The sequence below is a fragment of the Phyllostomus hastatus genome, unplaced genomic scaffold (genome assembly GCF_019186645.2).
Source record: "Phyllostomus hastatus isolate PE091 unplaced genomic scaffold, TTU_PhHast_1.1 phas_scaffold_216, whole genome shotgun sequence".
Classification (NCBI taxonomy): domain Eukaryota; kingdom Metazoa; phylum Chordata; class Mammalia; order Chiroptera; family Phyllostomidae; genus Phyllostomus; species Phyllostomus hastatus.
In genome coordinates this window covers 2,341,640-2,365,578 of record NW_025334018.1, presented here as the reverse complement: position 1 = coordinate 2,365,578, position 23,939 = coordinate 2,341,640, and the positions used below count along the sequence as shown (strand labels likewise).

The window sequence follows — 23,939 nt, the reverse complement described above, 5'->3', positions numbered from 1 at the left end:
TGGGTTTATTGAAAATAGAGGTGGAATTACTAGATCATATGCTGTTTAAAATTTTGAGGAATTTCCAAATTGTTTTCCAAACTGGCTCCACAATTTTATAACCTCCTTGTGACAAATAAGGTGTGAGCTCTGTGTCCTCACTAACACTTGTTACTGCCTGTTTTACTTTAGCCATCCTCATGGGGATGAAATAGTATCTCATGATTTAATTTGCATTTATTAATGACTAAAGATGAGCATTTGTTTCATGTGCTTATTAGCCATTTATATATTTTCTTTGGAGAAATAGCTATCTAAATTCTTTGTCCATTTAATTGGATCATCTTTTTATTTTTGAATTGTAAGAGTTCTCATACATTTGGGATATAAGTGTCTAATCCAATATATGACCTGTAAATGTTTTCTCCCATTCTGTGTTGTATTTTCATTATCTTGAAGGTGGCCTTTGAAGCACAAGTTCTTCACTTTGACAAAGTCCAATTTACCTAATTTTTCTTGTCATTTGTGCTTTTTGGTGTCCTAGGGAACCAGTGCCTAATCCAGTCTTGAAAACTTTTCTTTTAAAAATTGTTATTGACCCAAGAAACATTGATTAGTTGTGCCACGCATCTATGCACTCATTGGTTGATTCCTATATGTGCCCTGACCAGGGAGGTATTGAACCCGCAACCTTGGCGTTATCAGGACAATGCTCTAACCAATTGAGCTACCCAGCCAGGGCTCTATCTGTTTTCTTTTAAGAGTTTTATAGTTTTAGCTCTTACATTTAGGTCTATAATCCATTTTAATTAATTTAATCTGATCTGTGATCTACGTTTATATATGGTATGAGGTAGGGGTCCAACTTCATTCTTTCATATGTGGATATCCAGCTGTCACAGCACCATCTGGCAGAAGGACTAGTCTTTCCCCCTTGAATAGTCCTGGTACCCTGCACTTGCATTTTTCATCTCACCAATGGTCCCCCAGAGATGTTGCACTAGTGTATACTCCCAACCACAGGAGCCACGTGCCTGTATCTCAGATGGAGCACTGACGGTTAGAAAAGGACACTGATAGACTGAAGCTCATCAGGGACCATCACTTATGGTGGAGGAGTGGGGGTAGGCTTGAAAGAGTGGTTTGAAGGAAGAAATGTTTATTTCAACAGAAAATGCTGGGGAATATAAATTCTGAATGGGTGGGCCTGAATTTAAAACCCTGTTCTGCCCCTTACCAGCTGTGTAAGGTGTCCCTTACTAGTATTATCCAACCCTGCTTACTTTAGTTGCATTAAACTGTGATTACAGACCTTTGCAGAGTTGTTGTGAAGAGTGAATATATGTAAATATCCCACCCCATGACAGGCCCTCAATAATGTAGCTATTGTGATATTTCTGTATGTGCTGTTTGGGGCCAAGCCCATGTGGCTGTAGGGGGGCATCACAGTGGGACAGTGTTGGAGTCACTTGCTGTGAGATTTTTAATGACTGATCATGTATAGAAACTTGAATCTACTGCTGTGTGTCACTGTCACCCAGAGCAATGCAATACTGAAGTCTTTGCTGTGACATGTTAAGAGGGGGGAAAGGATGTGACTGAGACTAAATGTGACAGCAAGGCAAACCCGAGTGACATAACAGACTGGAGTGTAGGGAGGCAGGCTGCAGCAGGCAGACTCGTGGGGGCCCAGCACTGGCTGCTTGGGAGTTCGGATACCAGGGCAGTCATCTGTCCTGTCCCCTCCTCCACCAACTTCCCTCCCTGCTTTCCTCATGGAAGGGGGATTTAATGCAATATCTAAGGAGCTGCTGTTCAAGCACCTTTGGTGTCATCACCCAAGGCTAAGGAAAAGAACCTGCTGGAAATGTGTGCAAAATGGGTAGGGTAGAACCCGGACTGGTTTCTCCTCTTTTTAGCTTTAGTCTTCCGAGTGGCTGATGAAAACAGAATTGAAACCTAAGAATTCCTTCCTACTCCTGTCTGTTCCCTGGGGAGGGAAGAGAGGCATAAATGCCACATCTCATTAAGCTTTTACAAGCTCAGACAGGCAGAGTGGCCCTACATGGGAGGCAGGCAGGGGGCTTAGGAGGCTGTAGGAAGGACTCCTCAGTTCTCTCAGGAAATATCTGTCCAAGACCATGGAAGCCTGCTCTACACAAATGAAATAAGGGTCAACAATAGATGTGGAGTAATAATGGCTTTAATTGAAAAGCGATCAGAAGGGCAACGGGGACAGGAAGTTGGTAGATGTGGGGACAAGAGACAGTGGCAGAGACAAGGCTGCAGATTATCAAAACTGCCTGGAAGAGTCAGCTCTAAGGTACAGAGTCCTGAGGGTCAAAGAGAAAAGGGAAAGGCCGCTTTCTGTACCACACAAAGCTGAAATAATGAGTGGGACTATTGCCCTTGGCCTAAGGTAACTGCATTTCATCTTTTCAGGTTTTCACCCTGAGTCTTTTTATTAAAACTCAATTTATTGGGGTGACCTAAGGTGACTTTAAATACAAGGTATAAAAGATTGGCATAAATATCAGTTTGAACAAGGGAAATGAGAACTCTTTTTCTGAACTCAAAAAGATGAAAGAATTAAAACCATAATCCAATGTGTAAGGCTGGGAGAGAATAAATAGTCTAGTGATCCACATATAAAACAGACCGTAAACAAAGGAGTGGAAGTTGAGGTTAATAGAGGGTCAGCTTGCCTTGCCACCATGGAGGGTAACAGTGCCACAACGCCACATGGGCACTGCCTCGCACTGTCTGCCCCCTCCTGGGTGTGAGGGTGAGGGGCTGGAGGGTGCAAGGGGTCAGAGCAGCAGGGTGGCCTGGGCTGCAGCAGGGCAGGAACACCCACTGTTGATATAGTGGGATTGGGATAGGGAGCCTGGCTCTGGCCTTGGGGTCTGCAGAGAAGTTAGAGGAAATAAGGCTGCAGGTGCAGTGCAGTAATATCGGGGTAATCACGGGAGGGCAGCTGTAGACACAAGTGCAATTGCCTTCCCAGGCCAAAGGGCAGGTTCTATCCCACCTAGGTTCATGCCCTGCCATCTAGCTGGAAAACTATGAGGTTCTGGGACTTAAAAGTCACACAGCCAGACTCTGGGGCAAGGCTGACTTTAGCCAATTAAAGACTCTCCCTGTGGCCAGGTAGACAAACTCTTCCCAGCTAGGGAGCTCTGGGTGTCTGCAGGGAAGCAGAATAGTGTATTAGGGTTAAAAAAAAAAAAAGCATCCTGCGAGTTAAGGGCTAGGGTAGCACCACTCTCATTGCCTCTGTCGCTTCTGCAAGAATTTCTTGTTGAGGAGGAAAATGAGAAGGTTCACATTGACCTTGGCCTTGTTGAAGAGTTTCATGACAGCCACACCCTCGTACTGAAGCTGCAGGAGGTCCTGGGAGAAGGGGAAGGGAAAGAGGGGAGTTTAAGGCTTCTTCACCATGGCCCAGCCAGTCTATAAAACATTTTGGAGACTCACATAGTCACCCAGTGGCACAGACCACTGCAATGGGGCACTGAAACCCCACTTCACAGATGAGGAAACCAAGGAACACGAGAGGTATAGTGACTTGGCCAAATGCCAATTCAAGCACAGCCATGCCTGAAACAAGTTTTCTCATTTAAAAGACAAAACAGCGGAGCAAAAAGACTTGGATTTAAAATGATTGCTTTCCTGAACAGCCTCTGACTTAGGCTGGCTTTTGAACCTTCTAGCTTCAGAGCCTGTACACAGGCACGATACTTCAGAGAGGTGGAGAGGGTTACAGGAGACACCGTGTGAAGTCCCTGACTTGCGATAGGGCTTCAAATGTTAATCCTACTTCTGACCCTGCCAGCCCAGGCCATTCTCCTGATGTTTGGCAGTGGGTGGAGTCTGTGTCGGAGCATGGGGACAGAGGGGCTTGGGCTGCACAGACCCTCACCCCTTTCTTCAGGACCAGAAGGTACTGATTGGGTGGGGAACACTGCTGATGTCACCTGAGGTCGACCTGTCATTAGGCTAGCACCGAAAGCCTGGCAGGTGTCTTGAGGGATCATGAGGATGTCCTCTCACCTGATAATGAAGCTGAAACCGCTCCATGTCCACGCCCAGGAACTTGGCATTTACTTCAAACTTTCCCGCCTCGTCTCCAGGAGTGATGTCAAAGATCACATTTCTGAAGCTGTCAGGAAGAGAATTCAAAATGGGGCCCCCTGCCTCTTTCCAGAGTCCTAGTCCCACTCTTCCCCGCACTGCCCCTCACCCTGGTCACTGCCACGTGTCACCCGGAGCCTGGACTTGCGCTCTGTCACTCCCAGGGCCCAGCTCTGTCTTCTCCCATTTACTTCTGCTTACTGCCCATGTCCGCCCGGCCCCAGTCAAATGTTCTCTCCTCCGGGAATCTTTCCCAGCGTCCTCTGCCTGGGGGCTTCTAGTGCCAGACTACACCTACTGTCTTCAACCTTCTGTCTGGAGACATCCTGCGTTCCCCACCATCCTAGCAGCTCAAGGCAGGGACCACGCTTCTTCTCCCCTCCTACCTGGCCCCCAGCCAAGAGCTCCACCCCCAGGTAACGGGACAGGAAGGGCTGACATTCTGCCCTCTGAAGAAACATACTGAGAGGTGGGAAGGTCTTCAATTTCCACCAAGACACCCTTGTCCAGGAGCTGGGCAGCAGTGTAATGAAGAGAGAGCTGCTTCTTCCCTTTCCCAGAACTCCTGATTGAAAAAAGGCCCCAGAGAATTCATCCAGTAAACTCTTCACCACCAAAGACAGTGTACTTTTCTGTGGCTGGCAGGAAGGAAATTAGACCCTGAGGGAGACTTCTGACCGGTGGGAGACAAAGGAGGGGCTGCACCTGAGCCCAAGACTTCACAAGGGAGATTAAAAAACCCGAGTGAGGAAAGGGCCACGCTGTGCGGGGCTTGTCTTCTGCTGGCGGAGAGCGGGACAGGGGTTGCCGTGGGCAGGGTGAGAGGTCACACAGGAAGAAGACAGCACCTACTTGCAGCCGGGGGCCAGGTGGCCCAGGCAGGCCCGGATGTACTGGCTGTAGTAGTCACCCTGCTCCTCATAGAAGGTGGTCTTCGCACTCAGGCCTCGGAGTGTGGCCTGGAGCTTCATCAGCTCTGCCTTCCGCCGCTGCCGGTGCCTGCGCTGGTTACGGATGTCCTGGGGTTGGGGAACCAAGGGAGGGGGAGTTGGCCATTCCGGCAGAACCTCAGGGCCTGACCCAGGCCCAAGAACAACTCACTGTGAGGACCTTCAGGAGAAGGAAGAGGGGGATTTCAAGGCTGTTTGTGTTAGGAGGAGCACAATCTCGGGGGCTATCCCAGCCTTCAAAGGACATCTTTAGGACCTTCCCCACTGAGGAGTAACTGTTTCAAGGCTACTTAATTTTTAGTAAAAGAAAGTTAGTTGCATAAATACGTCCTTCCCTAATTTTAAGACATCTCTTTCAAAGAAGACCATTTGGAGGTTTCTTGGCCTTCCCCTGGCTGGTGAAAACTTGGGGTGGGCGCTTTCCGGGCAGAGGCCTGCCCTTGAGGTGCTGATACTATGCACGCACGTGCACACACAAGGGCACACACGTGCGCACAAGCACACGGCCCCAGGCTCAGGTCATTACCTTGGCCAGTTTGTCCACCAGCCCCTGGTAGCCATCGCTGGCACTGACCAACCCCAGGCTCTCCAGTCGGCGCAGGTTCCGCAGGACACGCCTCTGCTTCTCTGCCAGCGGCAGGAGGGAGCCAGCCGTCAGTGAGCGGTGTCGCCGAAGCAGCTCTGAGTTCTGGGCCTCACAGGCCTGGCGTCGGCACATCAGCTGCCTGTGAGCTGCTTCCTGGGGGGCAGAGATTCCGGCTCCAGGCCCCACCATTCTGCCCCCAGCCAGGGCAGGCCCCAGGGCACCAGACGCAAAGGGAAACCTGGGCACCTCAGGGTATCGCTGGGAGACTGCCCCCAGAGCCTGGCTTCTGGGGACAAGAGACAGGGTGGCTTGTGAGGAACATCCAGATGTGACGTCACAAATTAGAAGGGCCTCATGGAGCACCAAGGGGAGCGGAGGCCCGAGGGAGGCCCAAACAGAAGTACAGCATGAAGGATTCCGGACAGACCGGCTTTGACTTCCCTTCCGTCATGCTGTGTGCCGGGACATGCCTCTATTGGCCGTCCCACCTTTTCCCCAGGAAGCCCCTGGCTTAGTCTGCACTCCCGCAGGCCCGGTTTGCCCCTTGTTCCCCATCCACTTACCACGTTCCCCTGCCTCTAGGCCTCCAAGCACCCACCCTCTCTGCTGAGCACCAGACCTTTGGTGCTCTTTAAGGTAGTCTGTCCAGACTTTCTCTTGGCATCCCCCACAACACCTAACCTGGTACCAGGGGCTGGTGTCCCTGCAGAGTTCACTCTGGTTTGAGTGGGGAGTGGGGAGGAAGGTGGAGTCCCAGGACCCTGAGGCCTGAGGCTCCTCACAGCTAGGGCTCTTCTCTGCCTGTAGGTCTCTGGGGTCAAGGACATAGGCCTTAGCCCACCTCCAGAGCTCTCATTCCTGGTGAGCAGAGACATCTGCTTCTGGCAGACTGTGGGTGGGGCACAGGGGGCAGAGATGAACGCGACAGTACCTGTGGGCCAGATGCCAGGAGGGACAGGATCTCCTTGAAGGAGTCCCCAGGGTGGAACTGCATGATGTCGGCTAGCAACTGCTTGGTGCTGCAGGGAGAGGGGGTTGATGGGGGAGAGGTAAGGGACAGGGGAAGGGTCTGGACATGGGACTGGCTAGATGGCAGACAGTAAGTGGACCCTGCCTAGCCAGGGACACTAGGGAGGTGGTAGAGTGAGGGGGAGTGTGTGTGAGGAGAATGCCACCCAGGAGGGAGACCCCTGTGATACAGAAACAGCCACCCCATTCTGAACATATTGTGGTCTCTCACACCTCTGTGTCCTCTGCCTACAGTGCCCTCCCTCGAAGTGTTTTCCTTTGAGTCCTTCGGTTGAAGCATGTACCTCCTCTTCTGTGAGACCTTCCCCAACCCAGGCGTCCCTTCTCAGCTGCCCATGTGCCAGACACCCACCTCCTTCTTGGTGGCGCTGGCTGTGTGTTCAGCCCTAGCCCCATCCTGCTGTAAGGCCTCTGATGGCAAGACGAAGCTGAACACCCAGCTCACTTGCTCGCTGGGTGAATGAGTGGGAGGGGCTGCCTTGCTGGCAGGGAGGCTGAGGTAGTGACTTGGCTCCTCTTCTGCCCGGGTGAGCAGCCCAGCCCTCCGTGAGTCCTCCCTCACCGTTGCAGAACTGGGGAAACCGAGCTCCACGCCCACCTCCCGACCACCACTGGGCAGCAACAGGGGATTAGAACTCGAGCTCCACCATCAACTGGCTGTGGGACTCGGGGCTAGTCACTTAACCTCAAGTTTCTTTCCTCAACTACAAAGCACTTTGTTACTAAGGTTAAATGATGGCATATGAAAAGCATTTGGTAAACATAAACACACACACACCCATTGTTGCCAGTATCTTAACTATTCCTTTGCCTTCAGCTACAACACAGATCAGAAGCTGAGGATGCAGGAGGCAAACAGCTGAGATGGCAACAAGAGGAATGCCACTTAGGCCTCAGGGAGAACTTTCTGAAGGACAAGAGCCCAGGAAGCAGGGGGCATGGCCACTTCAGTGTAGGCCATTTGACTGGCCTGAGATCGCGAAAGCTCAGGTCAGCAGGGAGCCAGGCCACTCTCACTCACCTCAGAAGTAGGCTGCGGGCACTGGTATCATCAGCGTCTGTCTCCAGCCCTTCAAACTTGTTGGTAAGTGTCAGGGACACTTCTAGTTTGCTCAGATCCACGTTCCCGTCTGCACCTACATTTCCCCCTGAGGCCAGGTGGGAAATGTGAGAGACGAGCACACACTTCCACATGCAGAAAGAGGTGTGGTGGACACACCGCTCTAGCGCCCTTCTTCCAGGAAGCCTTCCCACACTGCCCTGTGGCTCTGCCCTGAGCACCAGTGGAAAGGCTGTTCCCCACAGAGCTTACCCTCGCACTACTGGGCATGTGCCTCCTCGGTAGCCTCAGCCTGGGTGCCCTGAGGGCAGGGGGGCTGTACCTCCCTGAGCCCGGAGCTCCTGGCTCTCTCCTGTCTGTCCACATCCCCATTCTGCCCGCCCACCCCCAGAATACGCTCCTCCCACTCTATAGCTCCTGAAATCCTTCCTTGTTAGGGGAACTTTCGAGACCCCAAACAGGACCATCTCCCTCCACATCTATCTTACGTGGTTTAACCAGCCATTTATATGATGGTACCGAGTCTCTCTACTCTCCGCCTGCCTTTTCCACAGTAGTGTGTGCCCAAGTGTCCATCTCCCGGCCAGAGGGGGAGGGAGGACAAGTGTGTAATCAGCTTCCCGGCACACATTCCAGACTGAACAAAAACTCCAGAAAGGGCACGTGAGCATGCCCTGCTCACCTGCCTGTCCATCCCTCCCTCGGCCTCCCTGCAGGCCCCCTGCCAGCCCAGCTGGCCCCAGCACGCACCGATGAGGTCAGGGACAGTGGGCAGCTCTCCAAGGTCCTCCAGGAGCTCATGAAGAGGGTCCTGGTGACCAGGAGCAATCCAGTCCTGGTGCTCCAGCAACAGCTGCAGCGTGGAGGAAGTGAAGGAGACGCAGGGCCTGAGCCAGGCCTTCCTTCGAAGGCCAGCCTTCCACCCCGCGTGGACTTCCAGAGCCCAGCCCACCTACCCAGCACCCCCCAGGGTGCAGCCCCTCACCTTGTGTGTGTTGATCAGCTCCCCCACGGTGATGTACACCACGGGTTTAGACACGGCCACCATATCCAAGTACTCATCCACTGCAAAATGCTCTTCTGGCTCGGGCACCTGGCAGGCTCGGCAGACGAACCTCCTGTCTCCACAGGGACAGGGTGTGAAAGCGCGGGGCAGGTCAGCACCCCACAGCGCTCTGTCCCCACAGTCCTTCCTCTGGCCCCTCCAGTGACTGTTCAAGCCAACCCCGACTCTCCAGACTCAGCTCCACCCCTCCGTCCTGCCCCATCTCTCTCCTGGTTCCCTCAAACCACTTCCTCCAATAGTCCTCTTTTATCTCCACCGGGAAGTCCTTCCAGTAATCTCCCCTCCAGCCCACTAACTATTCCCTTCAGCCCATGCCTCTCTTCCTCATGGGTTCCAGAGAGAAGCAGGAAATAAAAGATGAGGAGAAAAAGGGGTTAGGGAGGAACAAGGGTGCCAGGACCCTAGACCTGAACTTGAGGTGTATCTGCTCCAGATAATCATTCAGGACTCGCAGGTGCTGGCTCTCCCCAGAGAAGGTTTTGCCAGCTGCGGCAAGCTGCAGGAGTTGAGCCACAGCCCCCAGGGTGTGGCGCTGGGGGGTGGCCAGGGCACCGCCTGCGGCCATGGCCACAATGTCAAAGGCGTCAGGGGCCACTACAGCTGGGTTCAGGAAGCGGTAGTACAGGAGGTTCCCCACAACCTGAGGGCAGAGGAGATCATTCCAGAAGCGCTCTGAGGTCTGCCGTGCCCGCCCCAGCCCCATCCTAACCCACCCAGCTCACTTGGCTGGAAAGGACCACCTCTATCACTGAGACAATGCTGTCATTTTATAAAAGAGAAAGCAAGACCCAGAGCAGGCCAGCAACTTGAGCAAGAGATGGGACTAGAACCCAGATCTCCAGACAAGTCTGTGGTTATCTACTCTGTCAGTTCACATCCCAGTTGCCTTTCCATCTGCCAGTTGAAGCCCTGCTGGTAAGCCAGGGTCAATTTACATGGTGGAGAATATTTTCCTTCTTGTGTTTTTACATTTTACAGGGTTGATTTGTCCTTTTATCTCAGTCTGGGGGTTCACAGACAATGCTGGCGCAAAGGAAAGCCCAAGAGGCTGGGGTGGAAGAACAACGCTTGCCTTATAGATTTCCGTTTCGGTGGCATCAGGGAACTTCTCCGCCAGAGTCACCTTCAGGACCTTGGCCACATACCGCATCCCGTAGCTGCAAAGTAACTGGGGTTCTACCAGAGTTCAAGTCACGAGTGCCTGCCTGCCCCTCCCTCCTCAGGCTCAGCCACACCAGAGCTGGGCATGAGCACTGGCCCTCTAGAGCTGGCTCCCTGACGCCTCCTCCAGACATCTCCGGGCCTTCCCCTTCCTTCCTGCACTGTCAGTGACCAAAACTACGCTAGACTCTCACACAGTTTCCCCCCTGACCCGAGAGTCTCTTCTTTGGCCCCTATAGTTTCCCTGGGGACTCCCCAGATCCCAGTATTCACCCTGCATTTCTCCACAGAGACACTTTTAGCCTGAAGCTCGGGTGTCTGACACTCACAGCCAGAACCCTGCCCAAGGACAGCCCAGGAGGCCCCAAGGTGGCTGACCTTGTTGGTTGTCACGGAGCACCTGTGAGGGGCCTGGCCTGGGAGAGGCAGGGCCCAAGCACAACAAGGAACTGAGGTAGGAGCTCCAGTCCCGACTCTACTGCCACCCAGAGATACCGGTTCAGGCTATTTTCTTCCCCTTTGAGAGCTGTCCCCTGGTCTAGAGGATGGGGATGAGTGTTCTCGCCTTCTCGGTTTCATAGGGTTTTCGTGAGGGTCAAGGGAGATTATGTCTATGAAAGTGATACGTAATGGTAGAGTGCTACTCAAACATTCCAGAACTTATTATTATTATTTTTATTATTCTCATCATGGATGTGCCACCTACAAACTTCTTCAAATTTGTTTGAAAGCTATGTCTATCTCCTAGGATGCCAGAGACAGGAATCTCCAGCTCATTGTGTACTTTCCTTTTTGGGCTCTGGGACAACCCTAGCTGTACGCTCGCAGCCCCGTCCTCCAGGTCTGGGGAGCAGAGTTCCAGTCTCTGTCGGCTCGCTCCCCCGCATGCCCACCTTGCCCCCCGCAGCAGTAAGCCCCAGGAAGGCTGGCTGGCTGATGATGACCTAGGTGCTAGGCTCACCTTGTCAATGTTTTCAACCATTTGTTTTTTTTAAAAAACCCACCTACTAAATTTTAAGAAAGGAGAGAACTATAAAGTGCTTACTGCTTTGAAGTATTTCTCATTTTTGACTTTGTGGACTGAAGAGTCCTATTATCCCCCATTTGTTCTGAGATAATAAAACGTCCCCATAACCACCTGACGTTCCCTTCTCTGGCTCCAGTGCTGTCCTAACAGGTCACACACAGCCCTGCGTGCTGTACTCCAGCTCAGTCTCCAGGAAAGTGTTCATCCCCTCTCTCTCCACCCATCTCCTGGAAGCCCTCGGGCAGCCCCAGACACATCTCCCTCCCTGCCCTGCCCTGCCCACCCAGGACAGCTCTGCTCTTCCCATCGGGGCCCGGCCTAGGCTGGGGTGGGGCTGCTGCACATACGGAATTTGGTCCACAGATGAGATGATGGCTACCAGGAACTTATCAGTTGTGGCAAGGAGGGTGCGAAGGGAGATGTCCAGTCGTCTCTGGACCTCAGAGTGGCTCAAGGCCTGCTCCGAGGTGACGTTGTAGGGGAGGTGGCTATGGGCAGAGAGAGACGAGGCTATCAGCCAGAGCCCCTCCCATGGATGCCCCTGCCCAAGCCCACCCCCTTGAACTCTCATCTAACAACAGCATTTCACACATACTCATTTGCGAAGGGCAGCCCGGCATGCTTATGGGGATCAGGCCAGAATAAGAGAAAGGACTCAGAGAGGACTAGAGCCATATGAGTGGAAGGTGAAGAAAAAAGAGCTCGAATATCATTCTATGTTAGGCACAGGGAGCTGGAAGAGTGCAGAAGGGAATGATGAACCTGGAGTCTGTGGAAAGAGTCCCAAAGAAAATGGAGGACACCATCCATTTGTATCTAGTCTCTCGCAATTAGGGCAACAGGGAAAGCCAGGCCAGGGCCTTGCAGTCCCCCATCCACAAGCCTGCATGCCACCAGGAGACGCCACCAGGAGACGCCATCAGCACTGCCTGCTCTCCTCAGTGGCTCCATTTCCCTAGTACCTATGCACTTGAGCAATGCCTCCAATCTATAAGGCCAACCTATTTCTCTCATAATCTCACTTGCCTATTCATTTGTAAATCTGAATATTCATCTATGCCCCTATAAATAAAGAGTCCATATTCCAACTCTCAGCAAGTCTGACATATCATTTGCAAGCACTGACATAGCAATTAAACGAACTTGCATATTCATCTGTGCTGCTCATTCTATGTTAGGCACACCAGGTCCAATGTCACTTACATCAGTTCCATGTTAATTACCAGAGGGGTTTGAAAAGCTACCTTATTTCATCCTGTAGGGCTGGTGTCATATTTTCATAAATCAGCATGCTCATTTATATGCCACCTTCACAGCACACCCAAGCTTCCCCAGCGAGAGGCCTAGGACAGAGCTGACGAGAGAGAGCTCTCCCTCTGTCCTCTCTCTGCCTGTCTGCTCACCTGCGCTTCCCCGTCTGGGCCTCCGTCTGGTTGATCCAGCTCTTGTAGATGTGAACAGGGTCTGTGTGGATGCTCAGCATCTTGTCCTCCAGCACGTCCTGGACAACCTTGCCCAGGATCTCCATCAGGGCACTCTGGCCACGCCCATTACGGTAGAATCTCACCACCAGCCTCACCACAGTTGGGTTGCCTGTCACCATGTCCTGGGGCTGTTCCACCTTTGACCTGTAGTTCAAGAAGTCATTGAAGCTAGCCTCCTGCTTCTGTGTAGGACAAATATTGCCTTTTTGAGATGGTGGCTCTTGAAGCCTGCTCTGGTGTCCCTCCTCTTAAAAATGTCCTGCTACCTTCATCTCATCTTTGTGCTAACATGTCCGCCCACTGTGCTGTCCTAGGGCATTTCCTGTTGTCACTTCACTGGTGGCAGAGAAAAGCTGATGACTACGTTTCTATCCTCAAACCTCAACAAATTGTTACCTTGTGAAAGTACCGACAGCGGCATCTCTTAACCTACTCTTTCTGTACCTTTGCACCTGGAAAACCTACTTGATTTCCTCCTGGAGTGCTGTCTTGAACAGCTGGAGCAGGAGATAGGCCTCACGGCGGTTGGAGGCATAGTTGTAGAGGCCGAAAATCACCGACTCCATGAACTTGGTGGTTTTGTTCTGTGGCATCAGAAAGATCAGCTTGGCCAGGTAGATGGGTTGAGTCTGCAAGCAACAAGGGAGATGAGAACGGCTGCTTGTGCACCTTGAGGACTAGTGACCAGATAAAAGAAGGTTTTCCTGACGGGGACTTGCAATGGAGGAAACACTGTCACGCTTTCTCAGGGGCACTGGAGACCTTCAGACACAATGGAGGAAACAGTCTCAGGGAGTAAGGCATTAGGGTCACTGAAAAGGACATCTCACATGAAGGCAAAAGCACGGACACAAAGGCCTCAAGGTCCGAGACCCTCAGGAGATGGTGACGACATCTCCTTCCAAAGTCCTCTGCTCACCTGGAGCAGGTAAAAGAGGTGTTGGTAAGCTTCTAGTTTCTGCCGTTTCTCTTTGCTCAGCGACTTCAGTCCCTTCTGCTTGTCCAGAACCATCATATCCGACAGCTGTTCCTTATTCTTCTTGGTCAGCTTCTTGCAGTGGGAGACTACCTCCTGCAGAGGTCGGGGAACAGGTGATACAACCAGCCCAGGCCAGCCCGGAGCACAGAACATATGGTCTGAAATCAATGCCTGGAAGAGCCAGGGCTTTCTGCTGCTGAAGGTATTCGAGGCATGAGCCAAGGGAGATACCCAGTTCTAGGGTGAGGAAGAGCCCCTCCTACTGCCCTGAAACTCCACCTGACACCCCTGCTCTCGCACGGTGAGTCCCCAGAGAGAACTGGGTTGCCAGGCTGAGACACAACACAATGCCTAGTAGATTTGCTTTTAGCTCTTCTATTAAAAAAAAGAAAAAAATTTTTTAGCAAGACTTTATCTGAACCAAAACTGACAACAATTACCGAGAAACAAGATCTAAAACGCTCCCGTTAGTTCTTACTGGACTGCTGCACAGATTTAAGTGGAGATACATTTCTACCCAGTCCTTGAATATTTGTGTGGTAACTTACAGTTTAAGGAGCTTTCGCATCCATCTCTACATTTGGTCTGGTGAGGTGGGCTCCCTCATTATCCCCACTTTACTAATGAGGAAACAGACTTCGCAGTTAAATGACCAGCCCATAGAACCACCACTAAGAATCAGCAGAGCCAGACATTTCAATTTTATGTCAGTGCTCTTTCTACTGTGTCACGTGTGCTCAATATATTACTAGAATAAAAGAGGACACCTAGGTTAGGGACCTGAGCCAGGTGATGAAATCAAGACATTTAAAAGTATTGGATTAGCAACCAGAGAATGTCCAGCAGCACGGCTTCAGAAGCAGCTGGATTTGGGGGAGAGGGTGGGCTGGTAGCCCCTCACCTGCAGGGTGATCCGGTTCTTCACCAGCAGGCCAATCTTGATGTCCAGGAGGTTGAGGTCCTGCTCCAGCTGCTGGTTGGACCGGATCTTTCTGACCACCTCTTCTTGTAGCTTTAGCAGCTCTGCCTCAGCCAAGAAGTCCTGCTGGCTTTGATTCAAGAGGTGGACAAATCTGCATACCACGCTGAGAGGGGGATGGGGCGTATGGACTGGGAGCAAGGGAAGAAGCATCAGGATTAGATATGCCCTCATCAGAGGCTTCATCGCCCACCTCCTACCCTTGTTATCCCACCCCGTCCCCATTCTGATTGAGGCCAGCAGGCCCCCAAACCAGTCCTTTTCTAGCTGGTTGTGCTTGTAGGTGGAGGACAATGGGCAGCCTCCCACCCAGTCCTGTTCCTGAATGCCTTATCTTATAACCAAGTATGACATAAGAGCTGTCCTTTCCCTGCCTGTGGATTCGACCCCAACCAAGGCCCATCCCAGTGACTTCCACACCAAAGTCAGAGCCCTAGCTCCCTCAGATGATCCCCCCAGCCCTCCTATTCTGACTCACTACTTACTCTAGCTGAGCCAAATCCCAAGTTCACCTCCACTTAACAGCCTCCACTCAGCCCTACCTACTCCTCACACAACCCCCGTCAGGAGTGTCTGCACAGGAAGGGATGCCCAGTGGGTTTTATAATACAGGGAGGTCAGAGATAGATGGCTTTCTCCTGGAATCACTTTTGGAATGGGTATTTGAGCAAAGCTGCATGGAATAGCAACAAAACTACATATAATATGCGGTATGGGACAGAAACTGTTTTACATACTTAACCCCATGAGGTCAGTACACTAAAACCAACTGATGAAATCACTGAGGCACAGAAACGGTAAGCAACTTGACTTGTTTACACAGCTAGTGATAAATGAAAGAGTCAGATTTGAACAATGAATAAAATGAGGCCCTGTCCAGTAAGAGAACTAGACAAAGAAACCACAATTCACAACAGTGCAGTTAGTGTTTTCAGAGGCATGAACATGGGGACCTTCGGGGAAACATAAACAGGCCACCCAAACCCTCCTGGGGAGTGAAGAAAGGCTTCCTGGAAGAGGTAAGGCTCTCAACCTGATATCTAAAAAGTAAAAGCAAGCAAACATGGGTGGCTGTTTCAGGAGATGCCAGAAGTCCATCATGTCTGGAGCGCAGTGCAGAGGGTGCAGGTGGTGAGGGACAAAGCCAGGGGGCAGTGAGGCCAGAGGTACAGGCAGAGGCCGGACCACAGAGAGCCTTGGACGCTGTGGTTGGGAGACTAGGCTTCTACCCAGGGCAATGGGGTTCACTGAGAGGATTTACACGAGAGAGTGACCAGATCACATGTACAGGTTTTGTGGATTAATCTGGTTGCTGCATGCAGGGCGGGTCTTGGACAAGTGAAGAATGGTAGAATTGAAGACAACTAAAGGCATCTTGAAATACAGTACATTACCTCATTTAACCCTCAAAACAACCCTACAAGACAGGTACTGTCCTTATCTCCATTTCACAAATGAGAAAACCAAGGCAACAAATAAGTCAAGTAACTTGCCTAGGGCCACATGGCTAGTAAGTGGCAGTGCTGAGGAGAGCTTGGGATAATAAAAGTGGGCGACAGAACTGAGAAAAGCAAGTTTTTTAGACCTGACTAGCGTGTCTCAGTGAGTTGGGCATCATCCTGCAAACCAAAAAGTTGCCAGATGATTCCTGGTCAGGGGCATGTGAGAGGCAGTCGATTGATGTTTCTCTGCCTTTCTCTCTCCCTCCCTCCCCCTCTCTAAAAAAAAATAAAAACAAAAACAAAACCCTTAAATTTTAAAAAAAGAATGTTCTTTCAGGAAAACTATAAACTAACGAAAGGAAAGAGAAGACAAAGGACAGCAAGGACAGTGTTATTAGCATACAGAAAGAGAAAAAATAGTAAGGGCCAGGCTGGGGAAAAGTAAGGAGGAAAAGCAGCTGGCTGTCTGAAACAGATGGGCTGAGCGTCCGTGGCCAGAGGGAACAGGAGGCGCCCCCGAAGGTAGGACAGGGTGAAACAAGGGACTGGGGAGGTGAAGAAGATGACTGACTCCCAAACAGTATATTCAACTTGGAGCCCAGGAGTGTGACCTCAGGCCCAGAAAGGAAAAGGGCCAACTTTTTCAGGAATCCAAGAGCCAGTGGGGAACCTAGGGATGGACCATCAGTCCACCTCTCAACAAGGAGGAGGACCTCCAAGGCTAGGCTTCTGGTCTTTGGACAGGAGCCAAGAGGAGCCCAGAAGGACCTCCTCAAATGCATGCCCCACCCTGACCAGTGTGGCTCAGTTGGTTGGGCATTGTCCTGGAAAGTGAAGGGCTGCCAGTTTGATTCACGGTCAGGGCACACGCCTGGGTTGCAGTTTCGGCCCTGCTTGGTGCTTCTCCCTCACATCTATGTTTCACTACCTCTCTTTCTTCCCCACTTCTCCCCATAAACAAACAAACAAACAAAATAAATAAAATGCAGTGCATGCCCCACTAGCCTCACCTGGATTCCTGCGTGCTGTACCACAGAGGCTGGGAGGTAGAAGGGTCATGGGCAGGGAGAGGGCAAAGTGGGAGAAGGCTAGAACTCTAGGGAGAGGAAAGAGAACCTTTTCTTTTTTCGTGGCTTTAGTAATAGCAACAGAAGATAACTGAAGCCTAATATATAATGAAACTGGTTAGAGGAGCTGTCCCTGTGACCAGACTTTTTGTTACTGGGGTGGGCAGGGTGGCTTTTGTTACCACCCATTTGACATTCGTGCACAGACAAGAACGGAGGAGGACTTGTACCTCCCCCTTGCCTGCTGTGCAGCCCCAGCAGGGATATCTACACCTGCCTGATTCTGGGGGACCTCTAGCTCCTCCATTAAACTGGGGGATCCCCAAAGGCAGGGGCACATCTCCTCACTGTTCTGCCCACTCCAGGTCCCAAGGCATACTGAAGGTTTGCTGTCAATGAGAAAAAAGAGCTCAAGAAGGCCAGGAAACTCCTCGAGGCCCCACTTTGTAAGTGGTGGGGTGGGGTGACTCTCTCCCTTGCTGACGGTTGGAAACCATCAGACTGGCCCGGTGGACACTCACAGACGGCGGCAGGAGACCAGGCAGTTCACTCACAGTGCAGAGAAAGACCAGGCAGCTTACCTAACCTCCTGTAGTCATCTCGGGCTTTCCTGGCTCGGAAAAACGCCTGGATCTTAATGACAGAGTCAACCTGTCATGAACACGGATGGAAAAAAGGTCACTGCCTGCCCTTGCCCTGGTTTCACGAGTAAAGGTTGAGTATAGAGACAGGGGGAGCAGGGGGACCCTCACATTCTTCTGGAAGTAGCCCAGTCGCCTCTGGTATTGCCTTCGAGCAGCCCACATCCGGGCCCAAGCTTGAATCTGGGGGGGAAAAAAAAAGAGAGACACACACACACAATGCCCTCAGACCCAGGACAATTGAGCCATCTCCAAAGATCACAAGTTAGTGAGAGGACTAAAAGTTGTTCTCAGAGGATCTTTCAAGAGAGAAAGGAACCTGCCCAATCATGACAGCTACCTTGATTACAGCATCTACGTTTGCTTTTAAATACTGCAGCCGTTCCAAGTAAAGCTTCCGTTGTCTGTAACCCCGCCAATGGGCCTGTGCATCAGGAGAGAAAAAGAAGTAACCTTGGCTGGTCGCTGTTGACCTGAGAGGTTTGTGGAAAAGCCTTACCTTGGGCTCTCCAAGGAAGGGTGGGATCAGGCAAGCAGAGGGGGGAGGGGAAAGGTCCTGTTCTCAAAGAACTTCCAGTTTCGGGGGCAGACCAAATCCCTGCACATAGCCCACCATGCCCTCTGCCCCACTCCCTGGTACCAGCTTGCATGTACCCACTAGACAGTGGAGCACACACACACACACATGCTAACCAACACCTCCTCACAGAAACTCAACTGTAAGGTACAGTTGCTTAAAAGAAATGAATAAAGCATATGCCACCGCACCAACTTCAAACCATGCACCATATCCCTCCAAAACACACTCATCCCCCCATTTGGAATCCACCCGAACAACATCACACACTCCGCACTCCCTCACATTCAGTCTGGGAAGGCACACAGTGCCAAGGTCTGAAAGTGTGCACAGGCAGTGCTGTGTGCCCCCCACCTCTACCAATGGGCAGCAGGTCACTAAAACCCTTATAACTCACACTTCTCTTTATAGCTCTACCACACAGCTCCCCACCCCAGCTCTAAGCAAGCAAGGTCCCCAGTCATTCAGCTGCCAGTCTGATGGCCTCTCCCCCTCACTGGTCGGCTACAAAGGGTTCAAGCGACCATCTCCTCCATAATCCACACCCTCTTTGGTCTCTAAGACACAAATCTCACGGCTCCCTCCTATTATTGTCTCCTTCCTAGGGCCTTCTTCCCTTTCACCCCGAGCTTGTGTGACGTTAATTTTCCCCGAAGAACCACTTGGACTGAGTCTCTCTCAGCCCCAAGGTTCCCAACCATCTGACCCACACTCCCACCTGACTCCCTACCTTCTTAAGGATTCTAGCCACATCAGACATTTCACTTTCTCCTAAACATGCTTTATGATTTTCTGCCCCCGAATCTTTGTTTATATGCCCACCCTCATCTCCCCTCTGAAACCCTTCCTGACTTTCTTGGCACATGTCAAATACCTCCTGGACACCGCAGCCCTGGAGTGCTCCACCACTGACAATGTCACAGTTTGGTGGGTTATGTGTATCCCCTTTCAGTCAATTGTCCTCCCAGCCCTTCTTAAAGGCCAGGCTTTCCCTAGCCTGAGGATTATACTGTCCCTCCATTGGGACAGGATGTAAGACACGGCTTGGCTCCATGACACCAGCTGCCTGTTCCTCTTCGAGTGTAGAGGCCAGAGGGACCCATTTCCAAGTCTTTCCTCAGCACTCCTTCCTCTCCTGCTCCAGGTACTGCCTGACATTCCCTCCGCACCACTGCTGGAGTGAAAGGCAAAAGTCCCTCTGCTCTTGCCCCCACCCACCTCTCATGTCTCCTCCTTAAAGAGGAGGCCTCCCAATCTGGATTGGTTGGAATTCAGGACTCTGACTGAGGTCCTGGCCAAGGTCAGAGCTTTCAGGAGAGATTACAGTCTCAGCACACCCAAGAGGGCTCATTTCTGACTCTCCCTTCTCCACAGGTGGAGGCCAGTGGGCCTGAGGTTCTGTGTCCCCTCTGCTGTCTCCCAGGACAGGCCAGACCCGCACAGCACCAGTGCTGGTAGCAAATGACTCGATCCTCCTCCCACTGTTGGTGTGGCTTTTTGGGTCCTTAGAATTGGCCTGAAATCCCAGTCTGGGCTCATAGGAGGGAGCCCCTGTGCTTAAGGCCACTAAATGTTGTTACTAAGACTCTGTATTGAGTTCTTGGACTGAGGTCCTGAAATTTAGTGACTCTTAGTGGCTACACTAGCGATGGAGTGCCTACTACACTCAGTGCCACATGGAACTGTCCTACTCAACCGTCAGATGAGGCAAGCACCACCATTATAAACAAGGAAACTGAGTGCTGCAGAGGGCTTAGGTGGGTGCCCCAGGTCATAAGACCCGGAAACAGTAGGACCAAGGAGGCAAACTCCAGCCTCTGACTCCAAAGCCTGAGCCTTCAATTACCACCCACATGACCTAGATCATAATCCATAACTGAGGACCGCTGAGTCAGCCTGTGCCTCTGTCTCCCTGGGATGCTCTGAGGCTGTCTTTGTCTCTTTACCACAGTTGTAACATCAGTTGTACTCCAGTGTGTGTGAGGGGAGAGGTGTGATCAGTCAGCTGTGTCTCACACCTATCTCTGTGCCCCTGCAGATACTAGGCATTCAGAAATGCTCATTAAATAAAGTCTTTTTACATTGCCAACATCTCCACAGGGCACTCCAGGTCACAACCACCTGGGAAGGTCTCTGTTTGTTCACCTTCCATCATTCCTGGCTTGTAAAGTGCTCGGGCCTGAGGCCTATCTTTCTAGTTGGCCTTATGACCCAGTTACCTGTGGGTCAGTCTTCGAGGCCACACTGAACCAGCCCCAAGTTGCAAGAATAAAACTGGAAAGGGCTGACTAAAGAGAAAGGACAGAAGTTCTTTCCCTAAGAGATATTCTGCTCCTTCTGCATTTATCCACCACCCTCTCTCTTCACTCCTCTTCTTCTAGAAGGAAGTTCTCCTGGTGTCTAAACCCTGAAGTCTTACTAAATCTCCTCCACTCTCCCCGTGGGAAAGTAACAAGCAGCTCTCCCACCCTCTGGACAGAGACAGTGGCGACAGTAACCAGCACGTAGGCCATGTGTCTGTCTACCTGCCAGGCACTATTTAAAAGCACTATAGATATTATCTCACTAATCCTCACAACGACCCTATAAAGTGGGTGCTGTAATTTTCAGATTCCCATTTTTCAGATGAAGAAACAGAGAAAGTAAGTAACTTGCCATAAGTGATAGAGCTGGGAAGCAAACCCAGGTAGTCTGGGGCTCAGAATCCTTGCTCTTAACCAGTATGTTCAGAAGCCAAAAGATCATTCCAAACCCATTCAGCAAAAGGGAACTAGTGAGGGAACCATGAAGCCTGGTAAGTGCAGGCCCTGAGGACTGAGAAAGCCAGAGCCTGCCACCTGGATCTTGATGACTGCTGGGAGCCAGGTCCTCAGAAAGTGCGAATGCTCAGCAAACTTCTGCCGAACCAGGAAGCCACGGAGACAGGCCTGGAGTTGGACGACAAAGCCAACGTTGGCCTTCCAGAGCTGTTGGCGGTCATGGGCAGCAGCAACCTTGGTGACGGCTGCCTGTGGAGGCAGGAAAAAAGAGCTTTTGGTGCCTTTGTGGGTGGGAACCTCTCTTACAGGGGATCCCTCACCCATGGTCCCCTCCCTCGTAGGGGCCTTGCCAACCTGGATCTCCTCACGAGTCAGGTGGGAGGTGTTGAGGTGGCAGCCAAGGGGTCGTTCCCAGGTACCCTGGAAGGTCTGTAGATGGAAGTAGTAGGCAGTGCCATCCTTCATGTCATGTTGAACCCAGAAAGCTGTGTCCCCTAAGCAGAAGCCAAGTAAGCAAAGAAGGGTCGGTGGAGGCAGCAGGTGGCTGGGCAGGCAGAGAACTGGAGGTCAGGCTAAGGCCATTACCTGCGCGCCTCTTCTTTGCCATGGCATCTTCCAGGACCCGCTGGTAGCCATCGGCAAGGTCAGGAACCACCCCTCGGAGGCCCACAGCGGGATTCCTCAACACCCGCTCTGTCTGGGCTGCTTTGCCCTCCTTGATGGCCTGATTGATGGCAGCCACACCAAGAGCCACTGGCAGGGGCATCAGAAAGGAGTGGTCATCCTTCCCTGAGTCCCTCCCATGAGCCCTGTCCTGTCCACCAGGGAGGGATTCAGAGAAGGACACTAAAACACCCGATATGATGGAGAGGACAGGGAATATCCCAGGATGGATGCAGACAGGTGAAAAGCAGCAGCACGCAGCTGTGCTTGGAAGAAAAGAGATCAGTTGAGAAAGGCTTCCTAGAGGGAGGTGGCATGGGGCGGGGCTGGGTAAAAGGAAAGTCAACTTGTACAGAAGGTCAACGGCAGGGTATGGGCACAGAGCCTCAGGACAGTTTCCTAGGAGAAGAATAAAGTCCAAGAAGTGGAGGTGGTTGATGCAGCACCTGCCTTCCAGTCACTCACAGGCAGACAGATGGACGTAGGGACTCCAGACACTGAGAACTAACATGTTTCTGTCTGTTTGTACTGATCCTACCTACTTTTCCTCAAAACCAACCCCTCTTCTCCGCACTCAAGACTAGACATTCTCTAGCCAGAGCTGATTGTTAGAACCCAAACAAGCTACCAATAGCAAATGTTACGAACGTCTGGCCCCCACCCGATTCCACATGCCCACTCGGTTGGGGAAAGTGCCCACACAGAAGGAGGCAGTGAGTGAGTGGACAATGCCCTCTCAACTCCGGAGCCTGTCCTGCCCAGTCACTTCTGGGAAACCCATCCTGTGGTCTGAGCAGCTGACCTTGCTTTCTGAAGCCAGCCTGCCTCCCCACGGAGGTTGAAAGGGAGACGGAGTCCACCTGATTATCTGGGCTCCAGCTGAACCCACAGTTCCTTCCCTCCTCTCTGCCCTGGTGCCCCTACCCAGCCTGTTTACTTCTCTGAGCTGCGTCTGTGTCCTGGTTGGCTCTAGCCACTTCCTGGCGGATCTCTTCCAGCCACAGCACAGCTCCAGGATCTCCTGTCCTCTGGAAAATTGAGAGATAGGAAAGAGAAACGCCCAGTGTGGTCTCTCCCTGGTTCCCAGGTTCTCTCAGGGGAACCCCACTGCAGAGCCACAGGGACAGCAGTCCCCACTCCCCAGTCCTCATCCTCCTGCCCTGCTTAGGCACAGCCTTGTGACTCTCTGGGACTGCTGCCCTCAGAAGGCTCTTTGCTACCTGTTTTCAGGTCAGCCCAGCATCGACTCAGCTTGGCCACAGCATCCCCAGAACTCTCTTACACTTACCTCATTATCCACCACCCTGTTAACAGCTCACTTCCTGCCTTTGTTCCTCAGCCATGTCCACAGAGAGCCGACAATGAAGGCTCCACCTACTGCCCTTACTCCCCATTATCCTACGCCTCAGTTCACACCTTCTCAGGCCAGTCCTGATCCTGACCTTCACCTTCTGCTTCCTAAACTCTGCCGCACAAGGTAGTGGAAAGATTACGTGCACTGCATTCTTCAGTTCATTTGACTCCCTCCCACCCCATGACCAGGGCATGTAGTATTTTATGGATGGATAAGTGGAGCTCAGAGACATTAGAGATTTGCCAGAGGCTACACGGTCTCTGATGTCAGAGCAGGATGTGTCTAGCCCAGTCCTCTGGCTCCCAGGCTGTGCCCTCCCCACACATAGGCCCCCACCATTCTCTCTGTGCCCACGACTAGAGCTGTCAGTGCTCTGGCCACGCAGGCCATCTTCTCCTCCTCCTGCCCCCACCCCTAGAGAGAACTGTGTTCACTAGGTTGAGGTTCTCAGTGACACCTACTGGGCACAGCCCTACCAACAAAGGATGTTCTTCCTGCTCTGGTGACCAACCCAGACAGCCCAAACCTCACCTGGGCCTTCTGCCTTTTGGCTGCCACGAGGAGAAGATGGTACCGAGGGGCAACAGGAAGGTTGACATTGTCCAGGCCAGCCGAGGGAAGCAACAGGGCAAATAGGGTCTTCTCAGGGCTGTCTTGGTTCAGAGCCTCATTGATGAGGCTGACCGCAAAGACCTCTGGGAAAGAGAGCTAGATGGGCAGAGGGCCCAGACGTATGGCTAAGAGACAGGGCTACCTGCGGTGGGCCATGCTCCCCAACCCAAGACTCCACTCACGATTGGTCTCTTCCTGGACCTGGGCGTTGACCTGGCTCACAGTGGCCTGCAGGTCATTCCAGCTCAAGAAGGCCCCATCCACTCCTTGCACCTGTCGCAGCTTTACCAGAGCATCAAAGTAACTGGCAGCAGGGTGAGCAAGTGCATCATCAGCCAGAAGTCAGGGGAAATTTCTGAACCACATTCCTCACTTGGCCTCCAGGATATC

General features: G+C 51.9%; 1 protein-coding gene across 3 annotated transcripts in view; it reads right to left on the bottom strand.

The window, feature by feature from the left end:
* Positions 1 to 2,166: 2,166 nt before the first annotated feature.
* Positions 2,167 to 23,939, bottom strand: part of IQGAP3 (IQ motif containing GTPase activating protein 3) — a 48,334-nt gene continuing 26,561 nt past the window's right edge. For 2 of the 3 annotated variants that reach the window (XM_045817169.1, XM_045817170.1), the window contains exons 14-38: positions 23,732 to 23,853; positions 23,469 to 23,632; positions 22,521 to 22,611; positions 21,506 to 21,673; positions 21,275 to 21,414; positions 20,999 to 21,169; positions 17,925 to 18,008; positions 17,696 to 17,767; positions 17,525 to 17,594; positions 14,357 to 14,565; positions 13,396 to 13,548; positions 12,942 to 13,105; positions 12,396 to 12,620; positions 11,340 to 11,480; positions 9,877 to 9,961; positions 9,212 to 9,444; positions 8,724 to 8,856; positions 8,489 to 8,591; positions 7,700 to 7,826; positions 6,581 to 6,668; positions 5,590 to 5,802; positions 4,966 to 5,132; positions 4,577 to 4,678; positions 4,033 to 4,141; positions 2,167 to 3,372 (exon numbers count right to left, since the gene is read on the bottom strand). In XM_045817169.1, the coding sequence (XP_045673125.1) occupies positions 3,247 to 3,372; positions 4,033 to 4,141; positions 4,577 to 4,678; positions 4,966 to 5,132; positions 5,590 to 5,802; positions 6,581 to 6,668; positions 7,700 to 7,826; positions 8,489 to 8,591; positions 8,724 to 8,856; positions 9,212 to 9,444; positions 9,877 to 9,961; positions 11,340 to 11,480; positions 12,396 to 12,620; positions 12,942 to 13,105; positions 13,396 to 13,548; positions 14,357 to 14,565; positions 17,525 to 17,594; positions 17,696 to 17,767; positions 17,925 to 18,008; positions 20,999 to 21,169; positions 21,275 to 21,414; positions 21,506 to 21,673; positions 22,521 to 22,611; positions 23,469 to 23,632; positions 23,732 to 23,853 (3,460 nt within the window). In that variant the 3' untranslated portion in view covers positions 2,167 to 3,246. The remainder of the gene's footprint in view (positions 3,373 to 4,032; positions 4,142 to 4,576; positions 4,679 to 4,965; positions 5,133 to 5,589; positions 5,803 to 6,580; positions 6,669 to 7,699; positions 7,827 to 8,488; positions 8,592 to 8,723; positions 8,857 to 9,211; positions 9,445 to 9,876; positions 9,962 to 11,339; positions 11,481 to 12,395; positions 12,621 to 12,941; positions 13,106 to 13,395; positions 13,549 to 14,356; positions 14,566 to 17,524; positions 17,595 to 17,695; positions 17,768 to 17,924; positions 18,009 to 20,998; positions 21,170 to 21,274; positions 21,415 to 21,505; positions 21,674 to 22,520; positions 22,612 to 23,468; positions 23,633 to 23,731; positions 23,854 to 23,939) is intronic. The other variant, XM_045817171.1, reaches the window with a different exon arrangement.